At 38.3% G+C, this 27513-nt stretch overlaps 1 protein-coding gene across 1 annotated transcript in view; it reads left to right on the top strand.

Moving 5' to 3' along the window:
- Window positions 1-27513, top strand: part of LOC150079132 (annulin-like) — a 156913-nt gene that overhangs the window by 41409 nt on the left and 87991 nt on the right. Inside the window, exons 7-8 of the mRNA XM_090382964.1 lie at window positions 6955-7093; window positions 13179-13285. Coding sequence (XP_090239090.1) covers window positions 6955-7093; window positions 13179-13285 — 246 coding nt within the window. The remainder of the gene's footprint in view (window positions 1-6954; window positions 7094-13178; window positions 13286-27513) is intronic.

Genomic DNA, 27513 nt, shown 5'->3' with positions numbered 1-27513 from the left:
TTAAATATTATATATACAGAGAGAGAGAGAGAGAGAGAGAGAGAGAGAGAGAGAGAGAAAATCGGATGTAACAGGCAGAAAATTAAGTAGATTGAGTAGGGGTGTGGCAAAATAAAATAAATTACTTAGGGGTGCCGTTATTAAAATAAGGTTGAAAACCTTATTTTAATTGGGTTGATGTAAGAAGTGGGGTTCCCCAAGGATCAGTATTAGGACCACTGTTGTTTTTAATTTTCATAAACGACATTGATGAAGGGATAGAGGGCGTGATGTCTAAATTTGCAGATGATGTTAAAATTGGTAGAGTAGTTAATGATCACTGTCAAGCTGAGCTTCTTCAGAGAGACCTCGATAGACTTCAAGAATGGTCAGAAAAATGGCAGCTGTGCTTTAATCCAACAAAGTGTAAGGTATTACACCTGGGAAACAGTAATCCCAAAATAACTTATTCACTTGGTGGAGTTCAACTAAACCCAGTACTGGAGGAAAGGGACTTGGGTGTTACGATACGGTCAGACATGAAATTCTCTGAGCATTGTAAACAGGTTGCAAGGAAGGCCCATGGTGTCCTATCGACGATCTATCGAACTTTTTCAAGTAGAGATAGGGACGTGATAATCCCATTATATAAGGCTTACGTTAGACCACACTTGGAATACTGTGTTCAAGTATGGAGACCGCACCTAAAGAAAGACATCAAGCTTCTTGAAAGGGTGCAAAGAAGGGTAACTCGCCTGGTGAGATCGGCAAAAGGGCGTCCTTATGAAGAAAGACTTCGAATATGTGGGTTGCAGAGTTTGGAAACTAGACACCTTAGAGGAGATTTGATTGAGGTGTTTAAGGCTCTGAGAGGCATCAGTAAAATGAACGAGGACAAAATTTTCAAGATTATAAATGATGCTAGAACTAGGGGACATAAATTCAAGTTACGGGGGGAAATGTTTAGATTGGACTGCAGGAAGTTTTATTTTAGCCAGCGAGTTATAAATTACTGGAATAAGTTGCCTTCATGGGTGGTAGAGGCCGACAGTTTGGGGAAATTCAAAGGTCATCTGGATTGTACTTTCGGGTAAGGGAAGTGCATAGGATGATAGGATTAATTTCCTTTTTATTTATTTTTTATTTCATTTTATTATTTTTATTTATTTATTAATTATTATTTATTTATTTATTAATTATTATTATTTATTTATTTATTAATTATTATTATTTATTTATTTATTAATTATTATTATTTATTTATTTATTAATTATTATTATTTTTTTTTGGCTGGTGCAGCATAAGCCATAGGCTTTCTTGCACCATACGGCCGTTACTAATACTAATACTAATACTAACCACTGGTCTAAACTGTTACTTGCAAAGTTGGCTAGATTTTATGAAATATGCATTGTAACTTTCAAGTTGTAAAATGAGTCAGTTCATGTAGTAGGGGAAAAAAAAACAATCAAGAAACTTTGTTGAAATGCCGATACCTATCTCCTTCATCTCTTGCCAATTAAAAATAGGGGTGAGCCATCCAGAGGGCACCAGGGGTGCACTGCACCTGAGCTCCAATGTTCAAGGGGGCACCTGAAAACCTGAAACTTTCATATGCATATGAAGAAAATTTTAAATATGTCATATTTTTCTGAATATGAACATGTTTTTACTGAACTTTTGTTGATGTGTACATAATGCTTGTCTATTCTAAAATTTACTGTATGAATTAGCCCTTCAGTACTCTTGCCAGGTCCAGGTGGGCTCCAGATATTTTTACATGTCTGTACTTTCTTGGTCAAAAAATCTCCAGAAACACTGTTCACAGTATAGGAAATTGTGCAGGGCTCATTTGTTTATTCTATTTATGAATGGAATTTCGAGGAGGAGCTAATATGCTTAGGTAGACAGCACAGCTCGTTCTTGCCCTGCGTCTATATAAGACAAGTTAAGTTAAGTTATGAGACTTCTACCTGTGTAGAACATGCAGCAGCCTGTGGTGATGACCAACCATTGAGTTGCTACTTCATTGTTATTTTGCTTGTTGAATTGAAGTGACATGCAGCTAAGATTTTCCATTGTGTATACATTAAGTATTATTCGATAATGAATATTGAAGCTGAATCATTGGTTGGTGCATAAATTGAGTTATTTTACTAATAACAGTGATTTTGAATAGTATTGTGATAGTAGTATAAAGGTAAGTAATTTTAAAACTATTATATTTCGTTTATTGACACCACACTGTAAATAAATCAAAAAATAGAGCCAACATTAATTTCTGTAAATGTTGCTGAAAGGCAATAGAAATAAATTGTTTATTCAGATCCAATCATCATTTCTGTATGATTTGGTCACTCTAAATTATTTTTCACCATTCTTAAAGTGGCATCAAGATAAGTATTGTTATCTTTAAATTTTATTACTTTAATCTCATGCCCTTATTGTAAAAATGATTTTTGGTGCCTCCCTCAAAAATATTTTTGAGGGAGGTGCCACATTCCCTAGAAACACCCCTGATTAAAAGAATAAACAGCTGCCTCAACTATCTCAATGTAATAACCAGTTTAAGAAGTACAGAAGGTGGGGCACCTTTGCTCATTTACCTTAATGAAAAAAAAAGTCACTATTGTATTTATGTACTGAATACATAGTTTATGTTTATAGATTTGCATATTTATTTGAAAACTGCTTGTGCACATTTTCAGTTTATAAATACAGTGTCTAAATCTGTGAGATGTGGAATAGTTTTGCCATCTTTTTTATTAGGTGCCATGTTAAAAGTTTGGGAACAAAGGAACTAGATGATATGCAATATTTTACCAGAGGTATATGACACTAAAGGATAATCACATGATATGTAAAATAGTGATTGTGCTAATTATATAGATGGCATTCTAATAATTCATGAATATAAACTGAAGTGCAGAATGAACTTCATTTGGGGTAAGATAAAATGTTGTGTTGATTGGAACTCAGCGAGTTTGAATGGCCAAAAAATGCAAAGCAGGTGCAATACAATGCCAAGTGGATGTTGGCATTTGATTGCACTTTCAATCAAGACTTCTTCAAGAAGTCTTTATTGAAAGAAGGAAGTGTTCTTGAATGGAAGAATTTTTTCTAAATTGAAAAGTCAACTTAAAGGAAGATCTAACAAAAAAGATTTGAGGGCATTATTAAAAGCACAACAAGAATACTAGTGCCATACAGAAAGAAGAGTTCCAGGCATTCATCAATAAATAGTGACATCATTGGGGTACGGCCATTCACTTACAAGAGACTATTTTGAAGAGGATGCATTTCCAAGTGTACATTTGCCATTACAAGAATACAAAATGGGATGATCTTTGAGATTTCTATTCTTTTCCTTGGTTGGATTTTAAGTCTTCTAACATCAGTGTTTACTCAGATCAATGAAATTATTCTTGTAGGGATGAAATCCTTTATTTCACATTCCACCTTAAAATCAATCTCGTCCTTTATCTAAACCTTGGTTTTCCAATAAATGTGCTAAGGCTGTTCAAGATAAGAACATTGCATATCACAGTTGGCTTGCATCCAGATCTCCAGATGCACTTTTTGCCTACACCAAAGTTACAATTGTAAAGCCAGTTATTAATCAGTCCAAACTAGAATTGAATAGGCTAAGAGTAGAAAACTTGCTTCTTGTCCAAATAGTAGTCAAGCATTATGGTCTCTTGCCAAAGCTATTGGCAGCAACTTTTGCCATCTCTGTTAAAACCTGTTGGTTCTATTACCACCTCAGCTAAAGATCAAGTCAACCTGCTAGAATCATAATTTTTCTGTAACTCTCGTATTGGCGATGTTGGTAAATCACCTCCTACCATTCCCAGCATATCCCATTCAATGCCTCTTGTGGTCGTCAAAAGGATTTCAGAAGAATTTTGAACGGTAATTGATTAAAAGAAAGCACCAGGTCCTATTGGTATTTCTCCACTTGTTCTCAAAACCTGTGCTCCTGAGCTTACTACTGTTCAGTGTCACCTATTTACACTTTTTTATTCCACTGGTGTTTTTCTTTCTGCTTGGATATTTGCTTAATATCCAGGCAGTTCTTAAAAAGGTTGACAAATCTCTTTCATCCAATTATTGTCCCATTGCACTTACTTCTACTCTTTCTAAAGTAATGGAAAAATCCATTAACTGCCAACTCTTAAACTATCCAGAAACCCTCCATCATCAATGATCGCCAGTATCAGTTCCATCAGTGTTGATGCACTGGTGATATACTGGTTTATGTTACCAATCTGTGGACACATTCAGTGGAAACATTTTGGGAAACTCAATCTTTGGTTAAAATCAAGAGCAGTTGCTCTTGATTTTTTGAAGGCTTTTGATCACATTTGGTATAAAGGTCTTCCAAATAAGCTTCCATTTTATGGATTGCATATTGTTTTTTTTTGTAATTGGGTTTCCTGTTTTCTCTCTGGCTGCACGCTGCAGGTGATGGTATATGGATATCTGCCTTCTTACTTCTCTCTAATGCCTGTGTTCCCCATGGTTCAGTTCTTTCTCCCACTCTTTTCCTCTTGTATATTAACAACTTTCCATTGACCGGAAATCCTATTCATAATTTTGCCGATGATAGCACTTTGCATTCCACCTTCCAGTTAGAGAAAACTTGCCCTGCACAAACAGCATCCACTACCAGCTCCTTAAATGGAAATGGTAATTTTCTAGTGGGCATAGATAATCTTCTAAAACTCAGTGCAGTCTTATTTCTTGTAAAATAAATTCTTGTTTTCCTATGCTTATCTTCAATGACACTCAGATTTCTAGACACGATCACATATCCCTTACTTCTAATCTCTTCCAATCACAAATATTGCTTCCTGTGCATCAAAGAAAATTAGGATTTTTTCCTTTATTCTTGGCATTACTTTCCTTCTAAACAGTTACTCACTCTGTACAATTCTCAATTCTGCCGTACCATGGAATGTTGTTCACACATCTGGGGTTGTGCCCCATAACCTTTTTCAGGTTTGTAGTCTCCATTCTAAAGAGGGTGGTTGGGTTAATTAATGGTCTATCTCTTACAAAGTTTCTCCACTCTCCATTTTGTAGATGTTCTGTTTCTGCTGCATACCTTTTCTATAGATACTTCCATAGGCATTGTTTTTGTGATTTGGCTTCTATAATTCCCATTCTCTCTCTCGCCAGTACAAACACATGCTGCAACCAGTCAGCATCCTTTTATTGTCCAACTTCAAACTCACAAAACCAATTTTTATTTTTCCTTATTTATTTCTTTAGCTTCCATTTGCTGGAACAACTTCCCTTCACACATATTTCCTAAAAGTTACAGTCCACAGAAATCGAAGCCTAATGTGAATAAGTATCTTCTTTCATCTTCTCAACCTTCAACCCACGCATGCTAAATACTATAGGTTCTAATACCTTTCATGTTTGGGGTTTTCATAAAAATAATAAATAAAAATAAGTAATTCACTTTCTGTTTTTTTTAAGTAGTCTCAGAACTTTTTGATGTCTTTGCAGGTGTATGGCTGGGAATATTTGTAAATACACCGTTTTCCATTTCTTCATGAAGTGTGGTATGCATGAGGTATGGTTGTTTATTAGCACATTAGCTACTATGGCTATAGTGAGCCAGCTTCATGAAGTGTGTGAATGTTTGCACCCCAGGGTTGGTCCTCGAGTTCACTGGGCCCAGGTGCAAGAACGTTGGAGGAAAGGACAGCAAATAGTTCCCCTTGTCTAAATTGTGGGACTCCCCCTTCTTTGTTGAGAGTTTTCAGTTTGGCACCAGTTAATTGTACCTGCTACACCACCTATGGACTGGTTCTGGTGCATTCCCCCTCCTCTCTAACATTCTGGGGAAGCTGCCCTGTTCTCCCACCCTTAACTGCACTACTGTTGACTTTTCCTTGTTTACATATATCTGGATCTGCTTGTATTTTAGATAACTTAGATATATCTGTGCACATTGGGAATGACCCCTAGAAGTACTTCCTCTGCTAATTCATGCTCCCTGTCTCATAGAAATAGAGATGATGAAAATTATAATAACTGATGAAACTTTCTCTCCAGTTGCATTTGCTACTATTGATAACTAGGTAAATATGATAAGTTAAATAAAGTTAAGTAAATGTGGTAAGTTAAATAAATAAAGTTTGTAAGTTAAATAACTGGTAAAAGTTATTTTTAAGAAGCCAAAAGGCAAATACTTGTTTTTGTAAAAAAATTCTGATCTGTAAACACATATGCAGAAGAAGTGCCTGAAATTAGTTGCATTTAATTTCCATAAATGACTTAACACCTATTACCTAAATTGACTCTAAAATCCAAGGACGTGCAGTTGTTTGATTATTGACCTAGAAGATGCTATTGTTATTTGGTTTTAGGAGCATTAGCAACTAAGGCCATATTGGTCATTTCCTGACCTCTCCTCATCCTCCGTATTTGGTGGCCATGGGCTCGAATCCCAGTCTAATCAAGAAGCGTGTGCTACGCACTGCTGCTGCTCCTGCCCACCTGGCTACGGAGGCGCCTCCCAGATTGTCACTGTCAATTTCAATTCCCGCATTGTCACTTAAATTACAGAGTCATACTTATCTATTTTGCTCCTCCCACCGAGCCCGAGTAGTTCCAGGTGTATGATGGCAATCTTCTCCTAATTCTCCAATCTGTACGTTCACTAAACTCCAACTCAAAAAAGCATTTGTGAGTAAGGTTGAAAGAGCCATCAGGTCTGTGCATCCACTCTCGTCTGCTATTTAGGAAATTGGGATGCTATTCCTTTGAAAAGATACCAGAGAATCTTGCCATAAACTTGTGAAATCCATATGTATGATGAAAATTGCTGTTCTGGAGGTGAATAGAGGTCCTATTGGGGTGAAGAAAATAAGGATCATAAGATGTTATAGTAATATATGATTTTCATATACCTATATTACATTTTACCATAATTTGTATATCTGTTATTTTTCCTCTAGTATGCCGGGCGTTAGGTATAGCAGCCAGGCCAATAACCAATTACATGTCTGCACATGATACTCAGGGCAGTTTAACTTTAGACTGGTTCTATGACAAAAATGGAAATCCTGTAACAGAATTAAATGATGATTCCATTTGGTGAGTATCCATTTATTTTTTATTATATACTTATACTTGTAACATAAATGAAAATGAGATTTTGATTGTCAAATCAAATTAAGCACCAACATTAATACAAATTTACTTCTTCTAAACAATAGGGCACATTAGCTCTCAAATATTCTTGGGAAATGTGCAACAGTCTAGATAATATGGTATTCACACTGACTGATGCTTCCAATCCAACTTAGCATTATTCAGCTTCTCTACAGCAGTGAGTGCCACTTCAGTACTCTATAGAAAGGGTGTACTTCAACAGTTATATATCGCACCACAAATGTACAAATTCGTAATGGAAGAAAAATTCTGGTGGATGACTCTCACCCCACAACAATCTCACACAGTTGTTACAGAAGGAAATGTTGTCTTGGCAGTTAGTCATTGAGGTAGACCGGTGTACAATAGTTAATGATGGGTCCAGCGGCACGTTATCCTATGGGCAAAAAGGGCAATTGCCTGGGCCCCCATCAACAGGGGGCCCAAAGTCCCCAAATCAATATTCTATAAACTCATTTTTGTAGTAAAAAAATCGGAAATTAAATTTCGGTCCCATATCTGGGGGTCCCATACCTAGATTTGTATGATGCAGGCGTATAGCAAGAAAATAGGATAGAAAATGAACCTTCCAACTTTACAGTATCAGCTGGCGTTATTATTGATCAAATTGAAAACAATACCAACAACTCAACTGTGTACAATATTAATGATAACAATGATAAAAATATTAATACAAATATCAATGATAATAAGGGTCAAAATATTAATACAAACAATATCAATGATAATAATGATAAAAATACGAATGCAATACATACAAATAATATCAAACATAAAACATACACTAAAGATGTTGCTTTATGGCCAAACCCCATCACAAATGATTTTATTGAGTTTTGCCTTCGCGAAAAATTGCAAAATTTTGGAAACATTAAAAATTCAAATTGAAATTTTAATTGTGATGGAAAAATCATTACGAGAAAATTAAATGAATCACATTTCTATTTAAGTAGAGCTAATGGTACCACAGAAAAAAGAGAGTGGTTAATATTTTCAGAAACCACAAAATCTGTGTACTGTTTTATTTGCAAATTGTTTTCAGTTAAATCAAAAAAAAATTATTAGTTACTGCATGTAATGATCGGAAACATATTGTTGATATTTTAAAAGGCACGATGAGTCTAGAGAACATAAGTAAAATAGGTAAAGCTCTTGAAAATTGTAGGAAGAATTGATTTAGACTTGATAAAAGCTTATGAAAACCAAACAAATTATTGGCGTGAGTTTCTAAAAAGAGTTGTTGCGACCGTGAAACTGTTAGCTTCATTAGGGTTAGGATTTCAAGGGCATGATAGTAATGTAGGAAATTTTATGAGTTGCTTAGAATACTTAGCTAATTTTGATATGTTTTTGAAAACTCATTTAGAAAATTGTGGTAAATGTGGTAAAAGACAGGTTAATTATCTTTCTAATACTACGTGTGACGAATTCATACATTTAATGGCCGCTAACATAAGAAATACAATTATTAATGAAATCAAATGGGCTAAATACTTTTCACTTATTGTTGACTTTACTCCCGACATAAGTCACACAGATCAATTATCATTTATTATACAATTGATATTTAGATAAAGAAAGATGTACTGCTTCGCCAACTACACTCACTCCTCAAAACCATCTGGTGCACTGAACAAATTCCGTTAACATGGAGGAAAGCCATTATCGTACCGATCCACAAGAAAGGTGATAACCGGGACTGCAAGAACTACCGTGGCATCAGCCTCCTTTCCATCATCGGAAAGGTCTTTATGAAGATCATCCAGTCAAGACTGCAAAAACATCGCGAGCAAACCAGTCGAGAAGAACAGGCAGGATTTAGACCCGGGCGAGGATGCTGTGATCAAATCTTGGCCATTCGTCAGCTGATGGAGGAGAGGATCCGGTGTGGACAGCGAACCGTCATTGTTTTCATTGACTTTAAGTCTGCTTTCGACTGTGTCCACCGGCCTGCCTTATGGAAACTACTAGAGGTTGAACATGTACCTCGAAAAGTCATCACACTCCTCCAAACTGCATACAACGGTTTAACCAGCCAGGTGCGCATCCAGAACGATTTATCTGAGGAATTTACCATCCAAACTGGAGTCCGCCAAGGGGATGTAGCCTCCCCGTTGCTTTTCAACATCGTGGTCGACGCCATTATGAGGCAAGCATTCAGAAACAGACAGGGCATACAATATGACAAGGATCACTATGTGACTGACCTGATGTTTGCTGATGATAGTGCTATCCTTGCCGGTAACGACGCTGAAGCCACGGACATCCTCTATGACATTGCCCGCATTGCCCGGCCATACGGTTTGAAGATCAATGCTGGTAAGACAAAGGCCCTGACAACAGATGGGTCGCAAGCCACCATCTATCTCGAAGGCGTCCAGATCGAGCAAGTGCAGGACTTTAAATACCTTGGGTCGCTGGTCCAGGAGAAGAAAGTTGCATCCACCATGGAAATCCACAGCAGAATTGGACAGGCGGCCACTGCGTTCGCCTCGCTCAAATGGTGTCTGTGGAAGAAAACCAACATTTCCACAAAGACTAAAATCCGACTCTTCCGGACTTTGATCCTGCCCATTCTTCTTTACGGATCGGAAACATGGATTTGTCTCAAGTTAGATTTGAACAAACTCGAGGTATTCCAAATGCGATGCCTGCGGCAGATCTTGGGCATCTCTCTTCGCGACCGCATCACTAATGATACCATCCGCGCCAGATGCCAACAGCAATCAACCATTGCCGACCAAATATCCAGAAGCGAAGGCTCAGATGGTTTGGCCACGTATGTAGAATGGGCACAAACAGAATACCATCCACACTCCTTTGGAGACAACGACCCACCCAATGGAGCATTCAACGGACCGCACCTAGGAAAATGTGGGCCAAGCAAGTGGAAGATGACTTGAAGAGCCGACGTCTCGACCTTAACCAGGCCAGGACTGAAGCCATGGATCGTAAGGTATGGAAGAACATCACAGAGCAAGTCCGAAACCCTGCGGCACCTACAGCAGCATACTGGTTGCGTGGCGAACCGCCTCCCCCAGCTGCCAGCTAAGGACCAAAGAAGAAGAAGAAGATAAAGAAAATATATAAAATTCAGGAACGTTTCTTGTCTTTCCTACATATTGAAAAGCATGATGCTAGCTACTTAGAAAATATTATAACTTCAAAATTAATGGAATATGGTTTAGATATCCAAAACTGTCGAGGACAATCTTACGACAATGCAGCCAACACGTCCGGGATATACAATGGATTACAAGTGAAGATTAAGAGCCATAGTAAAACTGCATTTTATGTCCCTTGTGTGGCTCATAGCCTAAATTTAGTGGGAAATTCTGCTGCAGAAGCTTGTCCAAAAGCACTCCATTTCTTCAATTTTATTTAAAATTTATTTGTATTTTTCTCTTCTTCTACAAAGAGATGGGATATTTTAATGAAAGCGACTACAAAAGGAAATGTAACAATAAAAGAAATTTGTTCTACCAGATGGTCCTCAAGAGCAGATGCAATTTTAGCTGTTAAGATGAATTTTTTGGCCATAAAGGAATCTTATTTAAATTTTTTGAAGATTGTAATGAAAAACCTGTAACAAAATTAGAAGTAAAAAAGCTATGTGAAAACTTTGAAGATATTGAAACAACACTTTTACTTTCCATATGGAATGCAATTCTACAAAGATTGAATGCAACTAGTCTTCAAAATAAAAATTCTGATTTACAAAATGCCGTAAATCTTTTAAAATCGTTATCTTTTTACATATCAGAAGACATTCGAAACAACAACAAATTTTTTGATACTATAGCACAGAATGTTTTGCATTAACAAACAATACAAATTATGAGTCAGACAAAGGGAGAAAACGCAAAAGAAAATTACATTTTGATGAGAAAAGGGGAGATGAGGATGTGCAATTGGCAGGCAAACAACAATTTATAATGAATTGTTTGAATGTTATTCGCGATCAGTTGGTATCAGACATTCAAAGACGTGTTGAGGCTTATCAAAATATTTTAAATTATTTTGCCATATTAATAAATATCAACTTTAAAGAAATTTCGCCAAATGAGTACGATGAATGTATTTTAAATTTAATAAATACATATTCAAACGACATTGACGTTAGTATTTTTAAGGAAGAACTTACCCACTTTGTACATTTTGCAAAAAATTAGAATTTAAATTCTCCTTTATTAATGTATAAAGCGATTCAAGAAGGGCTAGTTTCTACGTTTCCTAATGTGTACATAATTTTAAGAATATATTTAACCACACCTGTTTCTAACCCATCGGCAGAACGTTCTTTCAATGTTTCTTTCAATGTTCTTTCATTTTTACAAGAATTAAAAATTACATTAGAAATTCTTTAGGCCAAGAAAAATTATGTGATTTGTCAATATTATGCATCGAAAATGACATTACTATGGGGTTGATTATAATGAGCTGATTGATAATTTTGCAGCTCAAAAAGCATGGAAAGTGAGCATATAATAATGTTCTTAAAATTTTCATTCTAATTACGACTTTTATTAGGTAATTTATGTTCCGTTTAGAATTGTTTTTATTTTTAATTTATAGAAAGTTTGTTTCGTTATATTAAATATATATTATTCTAATTCTCATTTAATTAATCTAGTTTATTATTTAATGCAATAAAAGTACTTAAATACTAATTGAGTTCATTTATGACTTTTTCTTGTGGATTATACTTAATCTATATACAGTATAAAAGTTCTTTATAAATGTCATACATGTAATTTTGTTTTATTTTTAATAAAATTATATCTACAGTTATTATTATTTAGCTTTTTGCATGAGTAAGAGTATACCGGAGGCGTGGGATTTCCCCTCAAAGAAAAATTCAACACTATACATGGGGTCCCCAAATTAAAATTTGTCCGGGGCCCCATGAAGTCATAACGTGCCACTGGATGGGGCCATCGAGCTGGACATCAGTCATGGATCTAACTACAACTCATCCATCACAGATTGTAGTACAGGAACATCTACGAGAAGTGACTTTACAAGTGTCTCAGCAAGAAACAGAAAAATTGCTCATGAGTGAGTTTAAGTTTGTAAAGGAAGTGCTAGGAGAATGTTAAGTGTAAAAGCAACTAAGGCAATAAGACATCAGTATATTTTGTCTTTTTTTACTATCTTTTGAGAGAAAAAAAATAACTGAGTTTCCAGGAGAAAAATGTAACCCTCACCTCAGAAGACTGACTAACTTAGCCATGTTGTGGAAAAAACCCATAAAAGTTCCTGGCATCATTGACAGGATTCAAACATAGATCTTTTCTGCCTAGTGTGGGTGGATGTTGATTACAGCCACTGCGCTACCAGTGAGAGTGGGTAGTCCAGTGGTTATAATCACCAAGTGACTGCTTGATGGGAATCATGAGAATAAAAAAATCATTCAGCAGTTTTTTTGATTCCCATTAAGAAGTCAATTGATGATCATTGTGCAATGACAGTTGATAAGATGTAATTCAAGAATTTTGAACCAGGGATCAGGTAATGCAGCATGCAGTAGAAACATCAGTATTCACCAGGCCAAGGAACTTCAAGACACCCAAAAGTGCAAGAAGCACTGTTTCCCCTCTATACATGAAATGGCATGACTTCTGTCATGCCATTTCATGTATAGAGGGGAAACAATCAGCTCCTAGTGCAATTTCATCCAGCTAAATACACTATGGCAGCCAAACAGAAAGTACACTGGGAAATGACTTGTCGCTTTGAGATTTTTCTGTGTTTGGAGGACTGAAAAATGATCTTGCAGGACTCAATAATAATTATGGATTTTTTTTTTTTTTTCAGGAAAAATGCAATTTTGATGCCCAGGAGTTTGAAAGATATGAAAGAATCTTCAGTTAATTGTACCTGCAGTTAATTAAATTCTCTTAGTTCAATTTCTTGCTTTTAAAATTCTTTGTGTACTCTGCATGTGATGAATTAAATTGATAATGATACCTGTATACATGTTAATAAATAGTAACGAATTTATCAGGAATTTTCATGTATGGAATGAAGTATGGATATCCAGACCTGATCTAGGCTCGAAGCAGTATGATGGCTGGCAAGTAATTGATGGAACTCCACAAGAGGAATCTGAAGGTGAATGGAATTGCTAAATTAGGCTTAAATTCTAGTTTTCTACATTTCAAAGTGTTATATTGTTTACTAACTTATGTTAGGAACGTAAGTTTTTTTTCGCCGAACATGAGTGCACCTGAATCACTGTACTGCAGGCATGGCCAAAGAATGGAGTGATTGTCCGGTCGAGTTCTGTGATTGGCTGAGAGAATAAATAATTTACTTCATTTTGCCTTTCTGATTGTTTTATTGGATGCAAATTCGCTTCTGATTTTAGTAGGAAATGCAAAATTATCATTTGCTTTGTTTAGTCGTGTTGTTTACTCATTATTTTGCTCGGTTATTGTTAAGTTGTCATTTTTGTGTTTTTTTTATTTGTTATTCTGTGTTCAACCCTAACATCAATACAAGTATTTTCATTGTGCATGTTTGATGAAATTGACTGCACAAAAGGAGATTATGGATGGTTTTGAGTGGATCTATAGAAAGAAAGGAGCCAATTCTGAACAGAGTTTGTGAAGTGTACCAGTTGGCATGCAAGACTGACAAGGAAGGTTTTTTTTTTTTTGTTTTCAAGTTGTGTTTTGACGATTTGATTGTTTTTGCAGGTATTGTATGAGTTGTTATAGTAGCTGGGGTGTGAGGGTGGCAGACCCCAGAAAAAAAAAAAAAGCATTTCTGTTGACATGCATGAACAATTCTCATTGTTAATGCACACAAAATTGTCTAGTAATGTTCAGGCGAGAACTATCAGTGGTTGCGTCTGGTGTTAATTTTTGTCTTGTTTAAAAAAAAAATTGCATTTCTATTCACATATTTTTTGCTCTGCATTGCTGTTTCTTTTTCTTAATTTCAACTCTATTGTTATGTCACTTGATATCCGCTAGTAACGTATGGGAAAGGGAGAAAGCAGTGAGTAGGAGGTGGCTTCACCAGTCAATCACTGCCTTCTTCCTCTCTTTCTTGCCAAAGTATGGAGGTGCACCCATGTTCTGGAGAATAACCTTTTTTTTTTTTTGGTAAAATGTAGTTGTGGATATATACACTTGTACACACTTCATACCACTTTCATGAAGTGTGTGTGTCCAAGTGATTTAGTGTCTTCAAAGAAAAGTTTAATAAACCAAGACAAAGTACGCAAGTAGCCTTTGAAGGCGCCTCCGTAGCCAGGTGAGAAGGAGCAGCAGTTCGTGGCACATGCTTCTTGATTAGACTGGGGTTCAAGCTCGTCACCACCAAATACGGAGGATGAGGAAAGGTCAGGGAATGACCACCGCATATCCCGGAGCAATATGGCCTTAGTTGCTAATGCTCCTAAAAAACCAAATAACAACAACAACAAGTAGCCTTTTGGACAATCACAGACAAGAAAGGCATAAATAAACAACATTGAAAATAAATATATAAATAATTTTAAGATTGTATACATTTTTACAGAAGGTATTTAACTGTAACTTATTATTTGGATGATCTTTAATGAGTACTGTAGATGGATAAAGGGACAGTTAATTGCATTAATGAAGATGGCAAATGAGCACAAATCATGGAGGAGAACTTACTGACTGAGAGTGAACCAAGAGTGTCCCACACATGCTCTATAGGAGTGAAATCAAAAGATCGCATCGGTCATGTGAATAATGATGTTTATCTCCAAGAGATAAACAAGCCTGGTGTGATGTGATTAGGCACTACAACCTTGTTAGATAAAATTGTACCTATTGCATAAATCTCACCTGAAGGAAGGAAGTTATCACATTACATCTGTGCAATCATTACGTCACTTGAAAGCACATTTAGGTTGATACATTTGCCTAAAATTTGCCAGCCAGAACACACACACACACACACACACACACACACACACACACACACACACACACACACACACACACACACACACACACACACACACACACACACACACACACACACAGCTAACCTTTTTAGTTATTTTTTTTTTTTTTTTTTTGCAGAGGATAGGAAACAGTACTCTTCCAAATGTTAATCCATCTTATTTTAAAAAAAAAACTTGATGAATGTTATTCAGATTCTTTTTAGCTCTTCTAAAAATTTGCTCTTAAATTTACTCCTAAATCTCCATTATGGTGACAATATAACTGATGTCTGTTAGATTGGAAGAGATTTGAGTGGATCATAAAGAATTTCAGATATGTTTATTGTGACTGTGGAATGGCCAGTGTTATAATTACCATCAGGGGTTTGCTTCCTTAAAGGTGACTACAGTGGTCTCAGGCAGTTTTTAAATTCTGTACAGTGGGACCAACTGATGATGTTGCGAACAGTAAATTCTAAGTGGGAAGCATTCAAGGAAATAATTGTTGGAAGCTACTAAATGTTTCATACCTATTAAGAAACCCCCAGGGGCTCACATCTGCTGAGTATGGGCTTGGCACACCCAGGGTCCTGAGCTGGATATCATCATTCTTCTCTTTCTTGGTGATTCCCTTTGACTTTTGACTTTCTCTCTCTTTTTCGGGGTAACTCGGGATTTTTTTTTTCTTTTTTGGCTCGTGCAGCATAAGCCTCAGGCTTCCTTGCACCACGTAGCTAATAATAATAATAATAGTAATAATAAAAACTGAAGCAGAGGCCGAATAGAACCGTGTGGAGAGTCACAGACCACCTGTACCGGGACATAATACCGCATTACCTCAACAGCAATGGTGCAACACTGGAGGCCATCCACACAGCTGTGTATTGTGCTGCGGTAGCACGCACAAGGATTAATGGAAGAGAAGCAAGACACCAGCAGCAGAAGAACCGAAAACAGAAGGAACCACCAGCTTGGGAAAGAAGACTTCAACAGAAGATAGAAGAATTAAGAGTCAAGATAGGCCAATTGACTCAGTACCAACGGCATAATAGAAATAAAAAAATGATTGGAAAAGTGAAGACCATCCTCAAGAGAGACAACATCCACAGCAAACATGAGACAAAGATTTAGAGAATAGGGGAGTACTTGTACACATTGAAGCAGAATCTCCTTACACTCAGCAAGAGACTATGCCGTTGGTTATTTATTTTCCCAGAGGAAAATAAATAACCAAATCTTTGATGAGGATCAAAGAGGCTTCTACAGGAATCTCGGAGAAGACAGGAAAGAAGGGAACGGACCACCCGAGAAGACAATTGAGGAATTCTGGGGAAACATGGAGCAGGGAAGTAAGACATAACAGATGAGCAACCTGGATAGAACTAGAACGTAAGAAAACCAAGGACATACAAGAAAGGAAAGGATGGGAGATTCGGGAAGAAGAAGTAAAACAGACAATCAAGAACTCTCACAACTGGCGAACTCCAGGAATAGATAACGTCCACAACCACTGGTACAAGAAGCTCACTTGCACACACAAACCTGGCAGAGCAGTTCACCCGATAAGGCACCCAGAGACAGTTCCGAAGTTTCTCACTCAAGGAATCACATATCTGAAGCCTAAAAACGAAGATACAAGAAACCCAGCAAAATATAGGCCAATCACCTGCCTCCCAACAATGTACAAGATCCTGACCAGCTGCATAACCAGGAAGAGATCAGACCACTCGGAGAGCCAAAACATAATGGCTGAACGGCAGAAAGGATGCAAGTGGCTGAGCAAAGGATGCAAGGAGCAATTAACCATAGATGCCATGGTTATGGAGCAAGCCTACAAGAAGCGCCGCAACATGTACATAGCCCACATCAATTACTGCAAGGGCTTCGAGCCCGTGCCTCATACCTGGCTAATAGAGACCCTGAAAATCTACAAAGTCAGTCTGATAGTGACAAACTTTCTAGGCAAAATGATGGCGAAATGGAGTACCACCATTAAGGTTGGAAACGTCACAACCAGGCCACTCCCCATCAGGAGAGGAATCTTTCAGGGAGATGCCCTGAGCCCATTGTGGTTCTGTCTAGCACTTAACCCACTATCTACCATACTCAATGGCAGCAAGTATAAATATAACCTCAAAGAATGAAGGAAAAACCTGCACACCCTCACCAACCTGATGTACGTGGATGACATCAACCTCTACAAGGGAACTGAGAAACACCTTCAGCAACTACTCCAGATCATCGAAGAATTCAGCAATGATATTAGGATGGAATTTGGTCTAGACAAGTGCAAGACTTATGGATTGTGTCAGGGAAAATTAGTCAACCGAAACTACCAGCTGCAGAGTGGTAGAGAGATCGAAGCCATGGCAGAGGGAGAGGCCTACAAATACTTGGGGATGATGCAGGCTCAGCATTACAGCACAAGGAAATTAGCCTGCCTGACTGAAAAATACCAGAAGCCTGCTGAAAGCAAAGCTGAACGGAGGGAACACAGTTAAAGCCATAAACACCTGTGCAGTCCCAGTGCTAACATATCCTTCGGGATCAAAGATTGGACTAACACTGAGCTGGAGGATATCACGAGAAAGACAAGGACAATGATGACTAAAAGCCACAAACACCACCCGAAATGTGCGGTGGAGAGACTGACAATTGCCCGGGAAGAAGGAGGAAGATGTCTGATAGACCTGATAGAGCAACAGAAAACAGCAATAGTTAACCTCAAGGATTACTTCCAGAAACACAGCAGCACTCTACTGGGCCATAAGGAAGATAGACAAGCAGTATACCCCACTGAACCTAAGTGAGGAATCCCCCCCCCCCAACCAGGAGGTACAAACGAAGATAGAAAGATGGGCAGAGAAGACACTCCATGGCAGACACTACAATGATCTCCGTCAAGATCACATAGATAAAATTGCTTCCAATGCATGGCTCACGAGTGGGACACTCTACTCAGAGACTGAAGGATTCATGCTCGCCATCCAAGACCAGGTAATCAACACCAGGAACTATAGAAACTACATTGCCAAGGAGCCTGAAGTGGTCGATGACACATGTCGACGATGCCACCTGACCTCCGAAACGATCCAACACATCACTGTGGGATGCAGGGTGATCACCCAGACTGAATACACTCATAGACACGACCAGGTAGCCAGGATAATACATCAGAAGCTAGCAAGGAAATACCAGTTGGTCAAAGAAAGTGTACCATACTACAAGTACGAACCCCAGTCAGTACTAGAGACCCCAACCCACAAGCTGTACTGGGCCCCGCCATAATAATGGACAGGACAATCTCGCGCAATAGACTGGACATAACCCTTGTAGACAAGAAAGAAAAGAATTCCTATCTAATTGACATAGTGGTACCCAACACTGGCAACCTGCAGAAAACCCATGGGGAAAAAAATCAGGAAGTACACGAACCTAAGACAGGAGATCAGAGAGATGTGGCATATGCAACAAGTAACGACCATCCCAATCATCGTGTCAACCACAGGTATGGTGCCAAAGACCCTACATAACAGCCTAGCAGCAATAGGTCGTGACTACATACCAAGTGGTTGGAATAATACCCGGATATTTAGGTCATCAAACAGTGATTAGCAGTGATTAGCGGATTAGCAGCTGAGAGCTTGATGGGCCCCTCAATTTAGATCCTTCGAGAACATCCAATCTGTCCTTCAAGCTCTCATATAGGCCCATAACAACGCTGAGTTGTCGCCTGATTTCATTACACTCCTTGTATTGCATGCGCGCGCGCACACACACACACACACACACACAGAGACATCCCCCCATGGCAACATCATGTCCTGATTGCTCCACAAACATCATGCAAGCAGTGCATTTTAAAAGACTGTGATTCAGAGGGCAACTGTCCTCCTCAGTTCTCCTCTGAGCCACAGCACTCCCATTAGATTGAGCCTTTTGCTTTGCTGCTCTGGTCTCAGTCATGATTTCGATTTAATTTCAATAAATTTTCAATTTCAGTACAAAATTATAACCCTAAACTTGTATACCAATACAGTTATAATGCTATATATATATATTTCAGTATCAAGTATTATCTATGAGTTCCCTTTATATAACTTCCGTATCAAGTTATGTATTAATTAATTATGTTACGTTTGTAATCTAAGTCATTATATCTATTTAGTTAAAAGTACAATTTAATTAGCATTAGCATTAGTAGAGGCATTTGATGCAAGAAAGCAAGCTTATGCAGCATCAGCCATAAAAAAAAAAAAAAAAAAAACCACTTCCACTTCACCCCTCTGTTCGTTTGAAATACCTGTCCAGCTGAGCCTTAAACTTATTTAAGCTATCAACTTCCACGACAAGGAATGGAAGTCTGTTTGTTGTTTGTTTGTTTGTTATTAAGGAGCATTAGCAACTAAGGCCATATTGCTCCGGGGATGTGTGATGGTCATTCCCTGATCTTTCTGCATCCTCTGTATTTGGTGAGCACTGGCTCGAAACCCGGTCTAATCAAGAAACGTGTGCTACGCAATGATGCTCCTGCCCACCTGGGTACGGAGGCACCAGGATGGAAGTCTGTTCCACCAACCAACCACCCGCTGGCTAAAGGCAAATTTCCGCACGTCCATCCTACATCTGTCTTTCCTCAATTTGAATTTATGCCCTCTCAGGTGCTTATTCTGAGCAAGAGGATGAATCCCATCAGTATTGAGCACGCTCAAACCATTCAAGGCTTTATACACCTCTATCAGATCACCTCGCTGGTGCCTAGTCTCCAGACACTGTAATTTGCAAAACTTAAGCCCTTCTTCGTAAGAGCACCCCTTTGTTCCATTCATTAATCTTGTTGCCCTTCTCTGTACTCGTTCCAGCAGCTTTACATCCTTCTTGAAATGAGGCCTTCAGACCTATATACAGTACTCTAGATGTGGCCTCACCATTGCCTTATACAAGGGAATAATCACCTCCTTATCCCTGCTAGAAAAATTCCTGTATATCATTGACAAGACACCATGAGCTACTCTTGCAGCCCATCTGCACTGCTCAGAGAACTTCGTACCTGCCTGCATAACCACCCCCAGGTCCCTTTCATTCTCTACCACTGTCAGTGTAGTACCACAGAGTTGATAAGTTGCTCTGGGGTTGCTGTTTCCCATATGTAGTACTTTACATTTGTCAATGTTAAACTTCATTTGCCACCTCTCGGCCCATATGCTCAACCTTTCTAGATCCTGTTGCAGCAGCATAATGTCAGTAGTGTCCTTGTCAACTGTGCCAACCTTCGTATCGTTTGCAAACTTGGACATTAAGCTTGATATACCATCATCAATATCATTTATAAATACAGAAAACAATAATGGACCCAACACTGAACCCTGAGGGACTCCATTGATAACATTAGTCCACGATGAGCAGTGTCCATTGATTACCACTCTCTGCCTTCTCCCCCTCAACCACCCCTTTATCCATAGCAGCAATTTGCCTCCATTGCCACACTGTTCCAATTTGTGCAGCAGTCTTCCATGTGCAACAGTATCAAAAGCCTTTCTAAGACCCAAGTATATAATATCAAACTTATTCCCTGCATCCAGTTCTTTTGTGATTGCATCATAGTATCCAATCAAATTGGTCAGGCAAGACTTCCCCTTAACAAAACCATGCTGTGTCCGAGCTATAATTGAAGTCTTGTCTAGATGATCCTGCAGTGCTTCTTTAACCAGTGCCTCCTTTAATTTTACTGGAACAGAAGTTAAATTCACAGGTTTATAATTACTTTTGTCAGCTTTTGATCCTCCTTTGTGAATTGGGGTTACATTTGCACATATCCAGTCTGTGCGTACCTACCCTGAGTCCAAGGAAGCTCCCATAATTATAGCTAAGGGTTTGCTTACTTCCTTTGCTGCCTCCTTTAATATAACTGGATAGATCCCATCCACCCCAAGTGCCTTTCTTGTGTGTATCTTCAACAATTTCTCCTCCACTTTACTCTCAGTTATTACAAGATTCTCTAGCTTATTGCCAGGTTGAATACACCTCTGGCATTCCCATCGCTGAATAACTCCTCATGTATGAATGTCGATGCAAAATATTCATTTAGTTTGTTAGCTACCTGAGCAGGATCATTAACAGTTGACCCATCGATGTCAAGTGGACCAATCTGATTGATCCACTTCCTTCTTGAATGCCCCTCCGTAGCCAGGTGGGCAGAAGCAGCAGTGCATAGCACATGCTTCTCGATTAGACTGGGGTTTGAGCCCATGACCACCAAATACGTTGGATGCGGAAAGGTGTGGGAATGACCACCGTATATCGCCGGAGCAATATGGCCTTAGTTGCTAATGCTTCTGAAAACCAAATAACAAACAAACCTTCTAGGGTTTACATAAGTAAAGAACTCTTTGCTGTTTTTCTTTGCATCCCTTGCCAAAGATTTCTCGTAATCTGTCTTCGCCTGCCTAACCTCCTTTGTAACTTGGCTACGGATCAACTGGTATCTATCATAGGCTTCTGTGTCACGTGTTAATTTGTATGTATCTCATGCATTTTTCTTCTCTGCCATATGTCTTATTAGTTCATCTGACATCCATTTAGGCCTAAACCTTGAACAATATTTCTTAGTTGGTATGTAAAGCTTAGTAGCTTCCAAGATAAGTTCTTTGTATGCTTCCCATTTTGAATTTGCTGTTGGTAACATCATCAGTTGGTCCCACTGTATAGAATTTAAATACTGTCTCAGTCCATCGTAGTCACCTTTACGAAAGCAATAACCCTTCCCTTTACCCCTAATGGTAGTTACCTCTTTGAGTAAATCCCACTTCAGCACACTGTGATCACTGCCACCTAGTGGTTCATTTACCTGCAGATTCTTAATGCATGAAGAATCACTACTGATAATCAAGTTAAGAGTATTACTTCCTCTAGTTGCCTCCCGAACGTGCTGATGTAGAAAACAGTCATCCAATAAATCCATAAAAGCCTTGCTAGTGTGTGAGTGACCAATCCACAAATTCAAGTCAATATCTGGGAAATTAAAATCCCCCATTATAAAACTCTCTGATTTACTGTACAGTTTCTTATTATACTCATCAGAGTCATTAGGCCTATAGCACACTCCTACTCTCAATTTTGATCTCCCAATGCTTATGTCACACCAAACTGACTTGACAGTGCACTGTCCAGTGACGTCGACTGGCTTCACTTCCTTGGATTTTATGTTTCTTAACTAATAGCATAACTCCTCTTCCCTTCATATCCTGTCTATCCTTTCTGTAGACGTTGTACTCCCCAAATTCCAGTTCTGCATTCCTTATATCTGTGTGACACCATGTCTCTGATATCCCTTTGATGTTTTGAGCAATACATCAAATTTATTTACTAAACTCCTAGCATTGGTGTACACGCAAGTATACATGCACCTTTTTCTATTCTTAGCTACCCTAACACAACCCATGTGTTTACTTGTGACTCTCAGCATGACTCCCAGCAGTCTCTGAAATATCTTGCATCTTGTTTTTCAGGCTTCTGTTCATTCCAATAGAAGCTGTGCAAGAATCTCTTTTACCTCTGCCAGTGGCTACTGTTTATCTATTAGTCTCTGTCTCCCCCAAGCTAGCAGTTTTCCGACCCACCTAACACTGCCTCGATAGCATCAGCAAATATTCTTGTACCCTTTCTATTTAAGTGTATCCCTTCCCTCTAGTAGCAGTCTCTCCTGTTAACAAGTACAGTCCAGGCTGAAAAAATTCTACCCCTTGAGCCTTGCACAATCTTTCCAGGGCCGAATTGATCGACAAGGCTCTCATCATATACTCCGTCCTATCGTGTCTGGGCAGAATTGCAGACACTTTCAAATTCAACCCTAATTCACGGCTTTTTTTCAACTGTGACCTGTACTTGTTAAGTAATTCTGCCGGTCTCCTACTCTTGATATCATTAGTGCCAACGTGTACAACTATATCACCTTTTGTGCCCTTAAAAGATGATATACACTCTACAAATTCACCAGCCTTTGCCCCTGCTAGACATACACTGGTCCTGTTCCACCTAACCTTTTTACAAAGCACGTTCCCCGTTTCCGTGACAATTGACAAAGAAGTATAACAAAATTAATAGATTTTACTGATTAATTGACAATATTATATTATATACTGTACTAATGCTATCTAGTTCGGGATATAACGTTGTATCGTATAACAAAGGCGGCAAGTTACGAACGGTAAATCTACGGACACTTAAGTATTAATTAACTTCCAAATCTCGCTGTCTCAATTCAGAATAAACTAACGATCCTGACTTGGTCTATAAGCTACTTATAGAAAATAATTTGATGTAACAATTGGTTAATAAAGCGGCTAAATATGGCTAAAAAACTTCTCGGTCAGCGGAGCTGCAACTTGTAACACGTGGATTTGATACCTTTAATTTTTCTTCTCTTAATTTACCCTTGAAGCAGAAAAATTTTTCTTTGTGAATTGTATCATAGTGTCATTTAATATTGTACTCTTCGATGACACTAATCGATTCATTGCAAATAATACACACAATTTTACCTTTTACCTCTATGCAAAAGTAACTAAATTCACATCCTTCTTGGAATTGTCTCCCCTCATCAGCCTTTATTTTTCGGGTTGTCTTGGAAAGCGACATCACATCGGAATGATGTATATATAAGAGTCACAACACAAAACTGTTTGCTTTCTGACTTTATTAAATAGAAATGGCAACACAAATATTAGCTCACTCGCATTACGAAGTAACTGACTCGAACAGTATGAAAGCTGCAGTAAAACTAACTGTCAGCATGTAAAATAATCACTTAAATAGGCAATGGGAAATTCTGGAAATTGCACAATCACAGAAAACAGTAGACAGCAGTGGAAAGCGGTAGAAATACATTTTAGAAACGTCATTATTTTCCATGGAGGTGCCACAGGCCTCCAGTTTGACACTCCTGATCTAAAGGCAGAACACCAACTAAGGCCTGTGATGCAGGGATTGAAACTGTACGGCATGCTCTAACTAAGGGATAATAGAAGTGTTCTCTGTAGAGATTATAGTTTGTTTCTAATTCTAACATTTGAAGCCTTGTGAAATCAGGTGACAGCAGTGTAAGTTGCCATAGGGATAAAGGCAGCATTATAATAAATTTTTAATGTCCTTCTCGAGAGCTCACTCAGCCCATGAAGTTTTTATTAATGCTCTGGTAAAGTTATTGATTTTAATTGTTAAGTTAGTAACATGTGTAAGAAAATTTAGCTTTTCATCTATTGTTACTCCAAGCATTTTAGTTTCTGTGGCAAAAGGGAGACAAACATTATTGATTTTAATCTGCAGAGGATGTGAGATACCTAATTGTGATCCAAATACCATCATCTTGGACTTGTGAGGGCTTACAAGTCCAAGATGATGGTTACTAACAGTCTCACTATCGTGATGGTGCAAGCAGAAGATTTGGCTGTCACAGACCAACCGGACTTTTCCAAAATTAGGTCCACTTGACTTGAGTATCAACCAAATATGAGCTCTATCAGCATTTTAGACACCCAGGTGGAAGCACTGCTTGGCATATCTGAGAGAATGTGCACAACACCCTCAAGGACCAAACTAAGGATTGATCAAAATCTGCTGACAGTGGGCAATATAAAGAAATAAGGTAGAATTCAATATTAGAATGGGAAACCAAAACAGAGTAGGACACTGGGTACAATGACTATAAATGACATTAATGTCTAAATTCTCATTAAAGACAACCACACAGGATTTAGGATCCATGTGCACTGGCTTGATAACCCTGGTCCTCAAGGAATAACCCAAAATTTTAGAAAAATATCCCTCACGTAAATGTGCACAAAAAGGCTCTTGAATTGCCACTATGTCCAAAGAATAAGTCTCTGCAGAAATCTTTTACTCATCCGCAACTGCCTAGGAATACTGCATACCCTTCAAATGTACTGGAGCCTGTAAGATTGGGCGAGAGGTTCTCTCATTAGCATTTAGCAAAATTGAATCAAAATTATTTACATCTTGATCATAATGTGCATTATCTACTTGACTATTAATTGCCTAAGGACTGCTTATGAGTAATAAGCAGTCTTTATGTGTGCCGCTTCTAGCGCTTTTATATATTTAGGACATGGGCCATCTTTGACAGAATGTTGTAGTTATGCTTCTGCCTTTTACAATTGGCACAGCATACATCTTCATCCGTATGTGGACACTCTGCAAAGACATGCCCTCTATAGGCACAGTGGCCACAGGATGGGGACTCGTGTAAACAAAATTGTGCAGTATGTTCATATCCCAAACAACGGTAACACTGTAACGATAGTAAAAGAATGGAATTTGGTGTGGACCACGACAGAAAAATTCTGTCTCGAGACTTAATACACTACATATAAGTTAGTGCAAATGTATCATATTAGTACACAGCTAAACTCTGAATTAGCAAATTTTTGCAAAGGCAGCATCGTTTAAGTTATATCTCATATTGTGAATACCTTCACAATGAGTTGCCATGATTTCACACTACTTCGAATAAGTAACACTTCACTAAAAGGAGAAGACTGTTGTTACTTATTCTCAGTGGATACCACCACCCAGATAGCACCATTTCAGGGCTATTTTGTATTTGTGTGGAATAATAACTCGACTATCCAGTTGTCCCTATTAGACTTAGAAAAGCAAAAAGATAGAGGGAAAGTAATAGTAGGAGTGGAAGAGGAAAAGAAACGGTGTAGAAGAATGAAAGGGACAGTAACTCCTTTAACTTACACCACTCAAAAACTCAAACTCCTCGAATAGGCAACGCTTCCCCAGTGGAGAAGGCTGTTGTTACCTATTCTTGGAAACTCCGGACATCATCAGGCTCCCCATGGTGCCGTTTCAGGGCTATTTGGCCCTTCTTTGGTGGGTGGGTAGGTTCTTCAGTGGGTGAGTAGGTACCCTAGTGATAATGATGGCAAAATGGTTGTGAAGTATAACTCCACAATATGAGAGATGCCCGATAATGTATAAGATGAATTTAGACTAAAATGCATTAAGGGCTTAAGCCTCAGGCTGAAAGAGAATTAGACTATGTACAAGTTAGTGCAAATTCATCATATTAGTACAGCAAATTTTTACAAAGGCGTCATCTTTTAAGTTATTTCTCATATTGTAAATTTAGCTGTGTACTAAAATGATGCATTTGCACTAACTTTTACATAGTCTAATTCTCTTGCAGCCTGAGGCAGAAGCCTTTAATGCATTTTAGTCTTAATTCATCTTAAACACCATCAGGCATCTCTCATATTGTGGAGTTATACTTCATAACCATTTTTCCATCGTTACATCACTAGGATACCTACCCACCCACCAAAGAAGGTCCAAATAAACCTGAAACGGTGCCGTATGGGGGGGGGCTGATGGCCACTGAGTTTCTTCGAATAGGTAACAACAATCTTCTCTACTGGGGAAGCGTTGCCTATTCAAGGAATATATGAGCTTTGAGTGTGAGTTGAAGGAGCAACTGTCCCTTTCTTCCTTCTATGGCATTTCCTTCCTCTACCTCTCCTACTATCACCTTCCTACATCTTTATCTCTTTTCTAAGTCTAATAGGGATAGTATGAGGATAACCGAGAACTTTATCCCATACCATGGTATCCGCTGTCTCCTTTTGGTGAAGAGTTACTTATTCAAAGTAGTGCAATATCATGGCAACTCATTGTGAAGGAATTCACAATATGAGATATAACTTAAACAATGCCGCCTTTGCAAAAATTTGCTAATTCAGAGTTTAGCTGTGTACTGATATAATACATTTGCATCATACTTGTACTTACGTAGTATAATTCTCTTGCAGCCTGAGGAATAAGCCCTTAACACATTTTAAACTTAATACACTTGAATAGTCTGGGCGAGAAGCTAATAACCCAGTGCACACATGATGCAGATTTAGCCTTAGTTGTGAACCGGAATTCTGTCTCTTCTTTCACTTCCTGAATTGAAAAGCCAAAATCTACAAAATTCTTTTGAAAACATTTTCGACAATTCGCTGGGCAGATCATTAACCAGGATGGTTGGATTATCTTTACGGGGAGCACCCAGAGAGAGAGTCCCGCCAACATGAAAGATGTAGATGCAGTAAGGCTGTCTAAATCATCTTTGGATGCAGTTTCAACAATAACATTTTTATTACAAATAGTATATGGTGATCTGATTTTAATACTTTCAAATCACTTTTAAGATGATGCAGAGGTAAAAATCACTTTTAATGAAGAGGTAAAAAATCTTGGTGACAAGATTTTTTACCTCTGCATTTGTCTTACAATTGCTAGAATCCAGTGCCCTTAAAATAAGTATGTTGTTGGATTTAACCATAAGAGAACCACTTGCTTGTAGACCTTTGGATGAGCCACTGACAACTCCACAAAAGATCTAACAGGA

The sequence above is a fragment of the Mastigoproctus giganteus genome, chromosome 10 (genome assembly GCF_048544385.1).
Source record: "Mastigoproctus giganteus isolate SK-2022 chromosome 10, ASM4854438v1, whole genome shotgun sequence".
NCBI classification, from domain to species: domain Eukaryota; kingdom Metazoa; phylum Arthropoda; class Arachnida; order Uropygi; family Thelyphonidae; genus Mastigoproctus; species Mastigoproctus giganteus.
Note: the sequence above shows the minus strand (reverse complement) of the source record. Positions and strands in the feature narration are given on the sequence as shown.